This window comes from Triticum aestivum, chromosome 5A, assembly GCF_018294505.1.
Source record: "Triticum aestivum cultivar Chinese Spring chromosome 5A, IWGSC CS RefSeq v2.1, whole genome shotgun sequence".
Lineage (NCBI taxonomy): Eukaryota > Viridiplantae > Streptophyta > Magnoliopsida > Poales > Poaceae > Triticum > Triticum aestivum.
In genome coordinates, this window is record NC_057806.1 from 398219738 (window position 1) to 398234066 (window position 14329).

The window sequence follows — 14329 nt, forward strand, 5'->3', positions numbered from 1 at the left end:
TTTGACCTGGCCGAGAGCTTTTGAATCCGATGTTTACTGCCGTGCCCTTCGTGCTGTCTTCTTTATTCCGGTGTTTGTTATTGCTGTTGCATCGTGATTTCTCGTTTCCATCTCTAACTTCAGATGTATTGGGGTTGCTTGTGCTGCATCTGGCTAGCCAGCTGTCCTCACCCGCGCAAAAGTGGGTCATGAGGCTTGTTAATGCGGCCATCGTTCTCGACTTATTTTGGCCGAGGTGTCTGGTGAGCCATTCGTCACGGACGCTATGCTTAAAAGCTGCCAAGGCTTCGGCGTCCAGACAGTCAACAATCTGGTTCTTTTTAGTAAGAAACCTGTTCCAAAGCGTTCGGGCTGACTCTCCGGGTTGCTGAGTTATATGACTCAAATCGTCCGCATCCGGAGGTCGGACATAAGTCCCTTGAAAATTTGCCCGAAAGGCGTCTTCGAGCTCTTCCCAACTTCCAATGGAGTTTTCGGGGAGGCCTTTAAGCCAGTGACGAGCTGGCCCTTTGAGCTTGAGGGGTAAGTACTTGATGGCGTGGAGATCATCTCCTCGAGCCATATGGATATGAAGGATGTAGTCCTCAATCCAGACCCCAGGGTCTGTTGTTCCATCGTATGTCTCTATGTTTATGGGTTTGAATCCCTCTGGAAATTCATGGTCCAGCACCTCATCGGTGAAACATAGGGGGTGTGCGGCACCCCTATAGCTGGGTGTACCGCGTTGTTCGGATGTTTGTTGTGTTGCATTGTATGCTGGGGCGTGCTTGCGTGGTCCATAGATGGATCTTGTTGCGCCATCCTTTGGGTGCGAGCCCTCGCATGGGTCGCATGTTGTATTGTGAGTGGCGTTGTATGCCGCTCTGTGTTGGTAGAGGGGTCGTCTATCCTGCCAGGTGGCTGCTTTGATATTTGGTTGTGGGGGGTCTGAGGCCTCCTCATCGAATTCAGGTAGCAACTTCCGCTTTGGGTAGCTCTTGGAGGGGCGATTGTCGTAGTACCTCGCTGCTGTGTTGAGTATTTTACTCCATCTGATTTGGAGTGTGTCTTGCGCAGCCTTGAGCCTTTGCTTCTGCTTTTTAAGACTCCTCGTGGTGGCAACAAGCCTTTACAGGAATTCTGCTGCTTCGGGTGCCTGTCCGGCGTTATGTCGTCCGGACCATTATCCTTGATAGAATTTGTTTGTTCGGTTTGATTATCCGGATTGCCGTTGTCCGGCAGCGGTTCACCCTGCTCCAGTGCTGGGTCTGTGTGATCGTTATTTCTGTCGAGGCAGGATTTGGGGCGGCGCTTGCGTCGCCGCTTTGACTGCTTCTCGAGGGAACAAGCCTTAGGTGCGTCCTTCCGCTCCTCATCGTCATCTTTTGGTGCGTCCACCATGTATACGTCATATGACGAGGTGGCTTTCCAGGGCCCAATAGGCGCTGGTTCTTCATCGTTTCCTTCATCGGCGTCCATACCGTCGATGTCTTCAGAGTCGAAGTCGAGCATGTCGGTTAAATCGTCGACAGTGGCTACAAAGTGGGTGGTGGGTGGGCTTTGAATTTCTTCATCATCCGTATCCCAACCTTGCTGACCGTAGTCCGGCCAGGGCTCTCCTAATAAAGAAAGAGACTTTAGTGTCTTTAGAATATCACCGAAAGGCGAGTGCTGAAAGATGTCTGCGGCAGTAAACTCCATGATCGGCGCCCAATCGGATTCGATCGGCAGGGGCGCGGAGGGTTCGGGGTCCGGAGAGGAGTCCGGCTCCTTGGAGTCACGAGTCTCGCGGAGTGCGGGGCTGGTGTTCGGCTCGATCGCCGTTGGGATCGCAGCCCCCGAGGCGGCATCCAACCACCCATCCTCGATCGGCGCAGTTGGCTCCGAATTAAGGGTCGAAGCCGATGCGGGTGCGGCCTCCAGGGCACTGTTCGGCGGCAGAGCTAGATCATGCTCGTCGTGACAGTGCGGTGCGTTCGGCAGTGGCTCGAATCCGTCGAAGATCAAGTCCCCGCGGATGTCAGTCGTGTAGTTTAAACTTCCAAATCTGACCTGACGGCCAGGGGCATAGCTTTCGATCTGCTCTAGATGGCCAAGTGAATTCGCCCATAGTGCGAAGCCGCCGAAGACGAAGATCTGTCCGGGGAGGAAGGTCTCTCCCTGGACTGCATCACTATTGATGATCGTAGGAGCCATCAAGCCTAACGGCGACGACACAGAGGAACTCTCAATGAAAGCACCAATGTCGGTGTCAAAACCGGCGGATCTCGGGTAGGGGGTCCCGAACTGTGCGTCTAGGCCGGACGGTAACAGGAGGCAAGGGACACGAAGTTTTACCCAGGTTCGGGCCCTCTTGATGGAGGTAAAACCCTACGTCCTGCTTGATTAATATTGATGATATGGGTAGTACAAGAGTAGATCTACCACGAGATCGGAGAGGCTAAACCCTAGAAGGTAGCCTATGGTATGATTGTTGTTCTGCATGTTGTCCTACGGACTAAAACCCTCCGGTTTATATAGGCACCGGAGAGGGTTAGGGTTACACAAAGTCGGTTACAATGGTAGGAGATCTACATATCCGTATCGCCAAGCTTGCCTTCCACGCCAAGGAAAGTCCCTTCCGGACACGGGACGAAGTCTTCAATCTTGTATCTTCATAGTCCAGGAGTCCGGCTGAAGGTATAGTCCGGCCATCCGGACACCCCCTAATCCAGGACTCCCTCAATGACCATCACTCAGAATTCAGTGAAGAAGAACTATTACTACCTCCATGAAGTATTTGATCGCACCTGGGCTATTCTGACTCATCTCTACGGTGAACATGACCTCAAGAAGATGGGCTACAAGCAGGACTTTGATTGATCTTAGCCACCTTCTAAGAAATTCAAGAAGGTCAAAGTTCCTTAGTTGGTGACCAGCTCTTATTCTTCATCGCACGAGACCGGTGAACATGAAGACTTGGACGACACTGCAACAGGCCCTACTTCAACAACCGACCCCAACAACGCTGGCGCTCCTCCATCGACTCAGTGATGATATTCTTCAGGGGTGTTAGTCCTCACTTTTCATCCCTTTTGGTCATTCGATGACAAAGGGGGGATTTGAGTTAGTCTTCAAGCGGGTCTATTTATATGGGTGTTTTTTGCTAAGTTACAACTCTCGTTCTTCTGAAGATTTGTTGGATTGAGTTGTAAACTTAAGTCCGATGGTGGTCTGATACTTTTTGTTGTGTTCTTCTGCATGCTATTTCATCATGTATGATAATGCACGCATGCTGAATTACATCAGCCACCATATTTCATCATGCATTTCAAATTCTTCATACCATATGTTAAATGCGTGTATGAATTACAAGATATAGGGGAAGATCTCCATGATTCTACTCTTTAAATGTGCATTGCTTCAAAAGCAAATTCCTCACTACGCACATCTTCAAGGGGAGTTTCTTCTATATCTTGCAATCAAATTCCTCAATATCAGTATTTACACTTCATATGTTTATCCCCATTGAAAACTTAACCTATATTGTCATCAATCACCAAAAAGGGGGGAATTGTAAGTGCATCTAGTGCCCCTTGGTGATTTTGGTGTATTGAAGACTTATAGGTTAAGGGACTAATGTATTTGTGATTGTACATAGGTCTATAAGTCTATGAGGAGTTTGATATTTACAGAGAAAGTCGACCCCTAAAAATGAATGTCTTCAACTGAAGACTTTGTTTTTTCTGAAGACTTTGAAAGTGAAGAAATTGGTGTGATCCTGAGGATTTGGTATTTATGTGAGGAGCATGAAGCATGAAGACTTTTGTTTTGTAGTTTCATTTTCTCCTTCTTGAGTCATAGGAAACACCGTACTATTAAAGGGGGTCGAGGTAAAACTAAGGAAAAGTTTCCAGGTGATGCTCATCTCAAAATCCTACACCTACCAATCCCTTCGAGTGAAGCCATTGGAAATCTCATACAGTTTAGGCAATTTCTTCAGTGATAGAGACGAAGATCTTCTGGTCTCTGAGGAATTTGTTCTGACTGAGGAGTTAGGAATTCGCCAGTGCGGATTGACTACAAGTAAGGAACATGATAGCCCTGAGGAATTTGAACCTCGGATTTCCGACCGTTGTTGTGCTATGTGCCAGCTGTCCCAAGATATCTACCCACCTAACGGTCATATCATTGAAGGGCATTTATGTCTTATCATGTCGGGTTGCTCCCTAGGCTATAAATAGCCGCCCCCTACAACCACTAGCTAGTTGGCTGCTCCGCGAGAAACTGACACTTGTCATTGAGAGCATCCCATCCTCCGAGGACTTCGAGCGAAAATCATTAAGTGAGGAAAAAGCCAAAACCCCAAACAAAACACCTTCAAACCCAAAGTGATTAAGCATCACTGAAGAGATTGTTCTTGTGTGGAACCGACGCTTGTTACCTTTGAGGACTGTGCATCTCCCAGACGGTTAGGCGTCATGGTCTAGAGCATCCAAGAGGAAATTATGGATCGCTTAGTGACCGAGTCTGTGAAGGTTTGGAAGTCACCTGAAGACTTACCACGAGTGATTGGACGAGGTCTGTGTGACCTTAGTTCAAGAAGAATACAGTGAGGACTGTGTGTCCGGGACTATGTGTCCTCATGTTTGAATACCTAGACGCTCCAACTAGACGTACAACTGTCACAGCAGTTGGAACTGGTCTACCAAATCATTGTCTTGACCGAGCTAACTGGTTCTATTTCCTCAACCCTTTCATGTCCTCATTCTGTGTTTGTTGTACCTGATCATTACTGTTTGAAGACTTTGACTGAAGACTTTCTCAATTTCCTCCGCTCAATTTCTTCAGTCAGTTTGTCTTCAGCCTGCTTATCCCGTGTTTACGCTTTCTGTACTCTGTGCTTGTTTTCATTTCATCATGATGACTGTGCTACTACTCCGTTATGTCTACATCTGAGTACTTATTCCGCTGCAACTAGTTCTTCGCTTAGGAATTTCCTCACCCTAAAATTCATTAGTGAAGAATTCACAAAAATCGCCTATTCACCCCCCTCTAGTCGACTTAACGCACTTTCATAGACTTGCTCATATGGACGTACTCGTCAATGAGATCACCAGGCACTCCGTATGCAACCATTCGAATGGCGGTAATGCATTTCTGATAAGTGGAGAAACCAATCTTTCCAACGACATCCTCTTTGCACTCGAAATAGTCATCTTAGCCGACCACCCCCTGTCTAATATGGTTGAAATGATGCCTACTCATACGGAAACGCCGCCGGAATTTCTGATGTTTGAACAACAGATTTGTTGTATCAAAGTAGTCCTTCCAAAGAAGGAGATGGCCGCTCTCTCGGTTACGATTCAACGCCGGAAGGTGGCCCGGAATGGAGCCATGGAACAACGACCGTTGGCTATTGAGGTGGTGATGGACCAACACGGCAGCCAATATCTCCTCCTCGTCATCGGAAGACGAATTGTCGGAGTTGCAAAGGAATTTGTGAAAAAGGAACTCGTTGGCAGAGTCCATTGTGTACCTTGGCAAACTGTCAAACAACTTGCGGGCGTCGACGAAGGAGACAGCCGGCGAAGGGAGTCGCGACGCGCACGGACCAGGTAGCTGCCCTGCCGGCGTCCGACGAGCGTGCCGGTGAGGATCTGGCCGGGGCGGCGAGGCGACTTCTTGGTCGTGGTCACGGCTGTGTCGGGGGGGAGCGGGCCTGGGAAGTTGTCTGTTCCCCGATGACAAGACGGCGGTGGCGCGCGACGTGGGAGGTGGCGGCGTTGCTGAGCGGATGTTGCGGCGCCGGCAGCTGGCAGAGTCACCAGAAAAAAAATGGGCGACGACGGCGACGACGAAGGAGGTGGGTGAAGGTTTGCTATTGGATGGGAAGAGGCCAAGGTGCCACCGACCAGCCGGCCCGGAAGGAGGAGAAGGCGAGCGCGCACGGGTTCGTCTCGTGTCCGCGTCGACGCAAATTCGGCTCAAAAATAGACTGAGAATGGGTCGCCCGCGGACGAAAAGCGGACGCGCTTCCGTTTGTATCAACGCGTTGGGCCAACTTTTATGTCCGCGCCGATCCAAACAGACGTCCGCGGACGAAATGGATCGCCCAGTTAAAATTGCTCTAACGCAATCAAAACAGGACGGTAGGGGCATCTAGCAAACAAATGCTTCATTTAATCGGAATTGAACACCGCACATTCGCCGGCTTCTTTTGAACTCAAATTCCCAATTTGGTTTTCCCGCCGTGTCCCGGAGAGAACTGGTCTTTTCTTAAACCCCAAAGAGCGATGCTATTCTTACGCAATAGTTTCACAAAATTCTTGCCCGCTACTTTTTGTTTGGGCGGTTATTGGCTCTCTCCCACAGTAGGTAGTAGCTTTTTCATGGAAGCCGTTTCGTAGGAATAGCAATTTCTAACCCAAAACGAGCGAGTAGGGCCATAATATATTTTGAAAAGTAAGGTCTGACCGTAGCACCACCCTAGCAGACCAAGCATGCACCTGCTCCTCGTGTCTATGACACAAATAACGTTGCACAGAAAATGAAGCAGCTAGGTAGCACATGGCCGGGTCAAGCCGGGCATGATGGCTGTGCCCGGCCCAGAGCCGTCTGACACGCACTAGTGGGAGTAAAATCTTTTTAGTTTTCTCAAAAAGATATTATAGTATTTCCTCCGTTTCGTTTTAGTCCGCATATAAAGCTTGGTCAAAGTCAAGTTTAATAAAGTTTGACTAATTTTATATTAAGAAATATCAATATTCACAATACGAAATTAATATTTTCAGATACACCATGAAATGTATTTCCATATTATATAGTTTTATATAGTTTTAGTACGTAGTAGAAGTGAACAGCTCGATGTTCAAAAAAAAAGAGAAGCGAACAGCTCGAAATAAAAGAGGGTAAAATAAATAGCATTCGTATACTAGCAGCAGCAGCAGCGAGCGGTAGAGAGACAGGTGGTGCGGACGGTCGCGTCGATGGAGCGTCTCTTGACCGCTCTCTGCCCGGTCCCTGCGGCGCACGCGCAGCCCGTCCGTTCGTCCGTCGTCCACTTCATCTCAGCTAACTTTATCGCGCGACTTTAAACGGACGTCCGTTTTGTTCAGATTTTATTTATTTGGATAGAGATTTGGGGTCGTATCCGGGCGCCCAGCGTGCGGACGCATTCCGGCCGCATCCTGTTCGCGTATTATTTTTTTGCAAGTCCTTAACTTTATTTCATCATTTATTTTTGGTACATGAAAAATACATCATCACATTTTGACTAGTAAAGCAAGACCAAAAAAACAAGAACCACAAGAATACATTTAGAAGATACTCAACTTTCATAACTGCTCCCTTGAGTTGGGTTAGGGCCTTCTCGATGCACTCGTTGTTTATCTGTGAAGGAGGAGGCTCAATCTGGCATCCTCCTTTCTTCTTCAAGCCAGAAGTTGATGTTGCTTCCTCCTCACACCTAGTCTTGTGTCTAGCCTCTAATCTAGCAACAAGTGCACTTGTCTCATTTACAGCCTCTATGCTAGCTAAAAGTGCACGAACATGTACTAAAATTCGCTCTATTAATATATCGATGTACTCTTTTTCCCAATACCAAAATTTGCATCCATTCTACACAACAAAATTTGAAGTTAGCACAACTAGTCAAATCTAGAGCACAAACCGAAGCTAAAAAAAAACGCATACCCCATCGTTTAAGCACTTGATAAACACCCATCCGGGATGTTCCGGCGTTGTAGACACGCGGCGCACGATTGGGCAGTTGTCGCACTTAATGAGTGGCAACGGTGCGCCAGCGAGCTTTTGGGCAAGCACCGAGCTCGGTCGGCCGCCATTCGTGTATCTGTCTGCGGACCACCGACGATGCAGATCCGAGCGGCTAGAGGAGGAGCCACTGCCTGCAAGTGGCCTTGCGGCCCTGCCAGGGCCTTCCGGCGAGGTGCCCGGCCAGTCCATGGCGCGGCCCGACCTCCCATAGCCGGCCGAGCTCAAGACCGACCGGATCCGCCCCAAATCCGGTCGGAGGGTGTGCAAACCAGGTGGCCGTGGTTGGGTAGCTCGGCAGCGCCGAGGGGAAGGGGTTGGGCGAGCTCGCGTCCGAACTGCACGGCTGCAATGGCAGCGGCGGCGACAGCGGTGAAGGGAAGAGTGAGGAAGAGTGGAGGGGACGCGGCCGGAGGGAGGGAGGGGGCGGATAGAAAAAGGGCTGCGTTGTGCCACCGACGGGCGGGTCAGGAGAGGACACGCGCAGACGACCCGCGCGTCCGCGTGGTGTCCGTTTCACTTCAAAAATGGCGCAAACTTGAGCCGCGGATGAGGCGAAAGCGGACACAAAACGGACAAAAGTCTGTTTGCGACCGCGCGCTGGGACGTTTCGTTTGTTTTCTTTTACCCCAAACGGACGGACAGGATAGGGTCGCGCGGTGGAGCTGGCATGAGGGTTTCACCTCACCTCACCCGTCATCCACCTCACCCATCGCCGTGTGAGTGACGCTCTGGCTCCGGTCCGATTCGGCAGGGCAAAGAGCCGAGGTACGCCATGGGCATGTCAAGTCACCATCGGCGATCGGCCGGTGGTCTTGGCTGCCTCGTAGCCCGCGAACGGTGATACAATCGTCGCGTCACCCTCGTTTATTCCTTGCTGCAGGCTGCGTCATCACGCGCGGCGCACACCGTGTAGTTAGCCACGCACGCGTCCCTATACGCACCCGTACGGGGCGTGCGCCGATGCCGGCCGGGACAGGCAGGGAGGGAAGTCGTCGGCCAGCCGTCCGGTGGCGGTGCTTCATGAGGTTTGAGTTCATTCCGGCACGGGCACGGGGTTCCCTGTGTTGTCCCCTGCGCAGCGCAGGGTGGGCCGGTCGTACGCTGCGGCTGCGGTGGATCGATCGCACGCACGGAGCCGCGTAGGTGGGCAGCCACTGTTGACCGTGACGCACGCGCATAGCTGTCTGGCTGGCAGCATAAACGCGATCCATCCGTGGGCCGGACGCACGCAGGATACGGCGCGAATCGAATAGCTCGCCCGTTCCGTCCGTCCCCGAGCGAAGAGTAGATAGATATAGATAGATAGATATTCGGCGCCGTCCACGATCTATCTATAGGATCCGATCAGGATCAGCCACGGCTAAATCTGTGGAGCATTGAATAAATCTGCGAGCCAAGGCCGATTTGGCGCTCGAGAGCAGCATGGCTACAATTGGAATGAATCTGCGCCGTGTCAGGGGAGCTCATCATCGGCACCACGTAAACGGCGAAACCCGACAAAGCGAACCCGGGCTGAACCCTGAACTTCTGCCACCCACCCTGCTGCCTCATCCCCTCCCTCCTCTCCTCTCCTCTCTCTCTCGCAAAACGGTGCAGGAGTACTAGTACTACTGTAGCGACGGAGGGAGTAAATGGCCCCTACCCCTGACCCTGCCGGCATTTATTTGGCGCGGAAAACTATGAGAGCGATCGACCAGAGCCATGAAGAAAGGAACGAGGACGAGAGGGAGAGCATGCAGTGTATGCCGATGCACGAGAGAGAGAGAGAGGGGGAGGAGGCGCCGCCCCGTGCCGGCCCCGGCCAGGCTTTTCTCGCCTCTCGCCACTGGAAAGCCCCTTAACTTTTGGGCTGGGTACGTTACGTTGGGGTCGAAATTATACGCGTCCGTCCAGGATCAGATCAGGGCCCCCTGTGCGAGAGAGGAAGGATCATCATCATGATCATAGCCCAGCCCCAGCCCCAGCCCCAGCCCCAGCGAGAGGAGAGGAGAGCAAGCAGCAACTTGGGCGAGAAAGAAAGAGAGAGGACGGGGGCGAGAGGGGCATCATTGCATTGCAGTGGAACAGAGTTATTCCCTGCCAAGCCATGGCCGAACATGATTCCAGCCAAGCCAAGAGAGCTCCCTCACATGTTGCTACACCCCTCCCCCGCTCCCCTACTCCTAATCTACGGTGAGGTGTGGAAGCAATCATCCATCCATCCCTGCCTGCCTGCTTGCTTGCTTACTCCTCTGTGTCAAATCAGCTTAATTCTTCCCTAGCTTAGCTAGCGGACCGTAGTAGTAGCAGCAGAGAGAGGAAAGAGTGGAGGGAGATTCACGGATGTGAAAACTGGATAATCTCAACTTTGCATCTGGCTTTCGCTTCACCGGCCTAGCCAGGCCTATGATTAGATTAGATGGATTGTAATCACTGTCATCGCGTCAACCGATGTGGAAGCTAATCATCCCTAGGGTAAGCACCGCTATTATCCTTCTCATCAAAAGTTGCATCCTTATGGCAGATCTCCCTTTTTAGTAGTATCAAGAACGCTTGTCATGTGGAATTATGATGATCACAAATTGCTTCTTTCAGAGTAATATATGCAGCTAATCGAGCTCTGTCTCTCTCTCTCTTAGCCACGCAACAATTCCACAATAATCGCATCATTTTTAGTCTGAGCGAGGCTCAGGCTATGCATACTACTAGCTTCAAGGCCACAAGCTGGTAATGAACAACACGTGAAGTGTGTATTATTGCGGATTGATTGGGCCGGATGGATCCTGTAGAGGCAATTGTAGTAGGCCGGGGACGGGGACGAGGTCATAATAAGTTCAGGTACATGTACCCAGAAGGGAGGACGGAGCCCTTGTTAGTAATTGCGTGGCACTAATGACATCGTACGTACGTATCCGAACCAAAATCCCTGGCTCCATCAAGTGCAGGGATCAAATCCGGCGTCCCACTTGGGCCGGATTTAATGCAAACCCATGGACAGAAGCAAGAGAAAGTACCCGCCCTTCCCTTCTACGGCCGCAATCAAGTGTAGGCACGGAGGGGACACATGCAACAACTTGTCACTGCCAATTCCTCTCTCTCTCTCTCAATCTATCTCTACATCGTCGTCGTCCTCGTCGACACCTAGCAACAAAAACAAAGATCTCCTTCTCGCCAAACCTCTGGCATCTCTCTCTCACTGCCTTCGTTTCATCAGTAACGAAGAAGATCGCGGCGGATTAAGACGACGACGACGGTGGATCACATCACATGCCGTGATCTTTCTTTAATGCTAGCTAGCCTACGACGGTCAGCTCCGGGGAGGTACGGTTGTTGGTCTCCTCCTCCTCCTCGCCAGATTAATCAAATCGGGGTTTATTCTCGGCCTCGCCTTGCATCATGTGGAGTGGTTAGCGTAGCTACAAACCCAAAGCCAAGCTACGAGAGCTAGAAAGAGAAAGAGCGGCCTTTCTCCCCCTAGGATATGAGCTTTCTCATCTTGTCTCCGTCTTTTTGGAGGCTTTTCGCTGGTTTTTGCACCAGAAAATGACTTGTTTGGCAGTTTGATGAGTTACGGTTGGGGCCGCTGCAACTACGCCTTCTCTCCCTCCTCCTTTCTTTATGACACACCGCCGGAGAACTCCCCCCTCGCCGGAGCCCGCCCGGCGGTGGCATCCCGCGCAACCGCAACACGCACATTCGGCCGGAGCGGAGAATGGATAAACCAGCTTTAGTGATGCTACTCGGTCGCACACTGTGCCGATCAACATAGTACATAGTAGAGGACAAGAAATCAATGTCTGTAATTGCACCATTACTCTATCTCTCCTTGCACATGTGTAATGTATCTAAGAGAGGAGCGAACCAAAGATGATGTTTTAAATGTACAAGGCCGATCTATGGTGACGGAGATAGAAGGCGATAATAAGCAACAAAAGGTATAATGCTAAATAAAGATGATTAACCAGACCTTGGTTGTTTGTGATGCATGGAGGCGGAAGCGAGGAGCAAATTAATCAGGGAGCGCGCGGCTAAAACATGCACCTTTCTCTTTCTCTTCACTACTCGGATGTACAAAGCCATGGGTCTAGGCCCTCGCCGCGGCTGCTCCGGGAGGCGCCGTCCGGTGGCATGTCGGTGCTGGCTGCCGCCGACGACGATGGCGCGCCGGTGTGGGGCGGGTAGTTCAACTTGCAGCTGCCGCCGCCGCTCCCGGACGCGCCGGCCCGGACCACGCCCGACAGCTCGTCGCCGCCCTGGTGGACGTCGCTTCTTTGTTGTTGGTGCATGTGCATCCCCTCCGAGACCATCATCCCGCCGTGGGTGAGCCCCATGCTCCCGCTCCCGGCGCCTGGCATGAACTCCGACGGCGATTGCTCGTGCAGCCTCGATGCACCATGCGACATGCCGCCGAACATGTGCTGCGACGAAGGCTGCGTGGAGCCGAGGAGGTTCTGGAAAGACAGGTAGTTGCTGCTGTGGTCCTGCATCCGCAGGAGCGCCGAGGACGTCAGCTGGAAGTCATCTCCGGCGACGCCGCGCTGATTGGCAGACGCTGTTGTGGTGGCGGCGGCCGTGGCGGGCGCCCTGGCATTGGCATTGGCGATGCCCATGTTCGACGACGGAGGTGTTGACGAGGACGGCGACGTGAAGGGCGCGAAAGGCGAAGGTGCCGTCTGGAGCTTCTGCGCGAAAGGACGGAGGAGGTACGGCGGCAGCGAGGAGGCTGGATCGCCGGCCGCACCGGCGGCGGAGCGGAGGGCGGAGGACGAGAAGATGTGGTCGAAGCGGGAGTTGAAAGACCCACCGGGCCCCCCTGCGCCGGCAGCGAAGGGCGGGTTAGGGATGCCGGTGAACTCCTGCACCATGGCGCGGAAGTTTGAGGTGTCGGTGGTGAGCACCGTCGTGGGTGCACGCCGCGACGCGCGCGCCCTCTTCCGCGACCCCCTGGGCGGCGCCGTCGCAGCCGCAGCCGACGGATCAGGCGCCTGATGCGCGCTCGCGCCGCCCATGCCCGCGTCGGGCGGCCCGACACGCGACGACGAGGAGGCCGGCCCCGCCATGAACTGCGCCGACCAGGACGCCTGCTGCTGCTGCTGGTGTTGCTGGTGGTGCTGTTGCTGTTGCTGCTGCGGCGGCGGCGGGGCGGAGGCGAAATCCTGAAGGCCGTAGAGCGATCCGTGCATCGAGAAGGCCCCGGCCGCGGAGGGCGAGGGCGTGGGCCGGAGCAGCGCGGAGAGCGGCGAGGAGTCGACGCCGCCGCCGCCCCGCGAGTCGAAGTCGTCGTCGCCGCCGCTGGACGACTGGAGGCTGCCGCTGTTGCCGGAGTCCATGGCGGCCGACAAAAGCAGCAACGCCCTCGTCCTTCTCCCTCCCCCGAGCACGCGCTGGTGCAACCCTCCAAGAAAGCGAGGCCAACTACCACCACCAAACCGCTCACTGACCACAAGTGGCTAAAAAGAGCGGATCCTCCATTCCACAAGCGCCCGGCCCTCCTGACTGCGCGCGTGATCCAGCCGGAAGACGAAGGGGGGAGGGAGGAAGGAAGGAAGAGAAGCTTTGGTGTGAACTGGCGGCGTGGTATAAAAGGGGGGAGCGGGGGCGGGGGCTGCTGCTGCTGCTGGTTCGGCGCACGTTCCACCCACCCCCGACGCGAGGAAGGGGACGGAGACGGACGGAGGGGAGGTTTGTTGTTGTTGCGGCGTGTGTGTGTGTGCGCGCGCGCGCGCGAGTGCGACTCGGCTGGCTCTGCGCGTCTGTGCGGTGCTGGTTTGGTGAACTACATTGTTCCGCGTCCATAATTAGTCACCGGGAAAAAGGAAAAGCTGCGTGCGTCGCAGCTGACGATGGCTGGACCCTGCCGCAGCGATCTGGAGGTTTTGTCTCCGGGAAACCAATACTCCATCTTCATGATTTATGATTTTCTTATGGCCTCTGAGAACGTAGTAATTAGAAAAACGTAGGAATAGAGTATCATGCCCTGTGTAAGATTACAAAACTGCATGAATTTTGATGGAAGAGTGTTCATGCGAATTTTGGGTTTGCCAACCATATATCCCCATGCGGTTCGATGGAAAAGTGTTTGATAACAAAGGAAAAACAAAGAAATTCTGTCAAGAAATTTGAGTGCATGAAAAGATGTCCTCTAAAATGTAGTATGAGGGCATTTCCAACAAGGACCCTCGAATCGGACACCGTATCCGTCTGCGGACCGGGAGGGGGACCAGTACACAGACACTGATGCGGGAGACGGCCATCCAATATAGTCGCATACGTCCGCACCCATTTTTTTAGTCTGCACGATCAGAATAGCCGCATATCTAGTTTTGGTTTGCTAAAAATTGTGTCCAAATACATCAGTCGTTCTAATTTAAATATTACAATCAAACAAAGTATTCAAATTACAGTAGTTCAAACTTGAATTTAACTAGTACATATGTACTAGTTGTCCCCTTTAACCATCCATATATGTTCAATCAAATCTTTCTTCAATTGCTCGGTGCCGAATTTGTTGTTGCATTTGAAAAAACTCATCAAATGTGGGAGGATTCTGCTCCGGAAGTTCGATAGGCTCACCCATGTTCTCGAATTCAAGTGTTGCAGTAACATCCTCACCCCC

At 52.4% G+C, this 14329-nt stretch overlaps 1 protein-coding gene across 1 annotated transcript; it reads right to left on the minus strand.

Moving 5' to 3' along the window:
• Nucleotides 1–11493: 11493 nt before the first annotated feature.
• Nucleotides 11494–13460, minus strand: LOC123103607 (protein alan shepard). The gene has a single exon (XM_044525252.1). The coding sequence runs from the start codon at nt 13041–13043 to the stop codon at nt 11772–11774; it is 1272 nt and encodes a 423-aa protein (XP_044381187.1). The 5' UTR covers nt 13044–13460; the 3' UTR covers nt 11494–11771.
• Between the last annotated feature and the right edge of the window lie 869 nt (nt 13461–14329).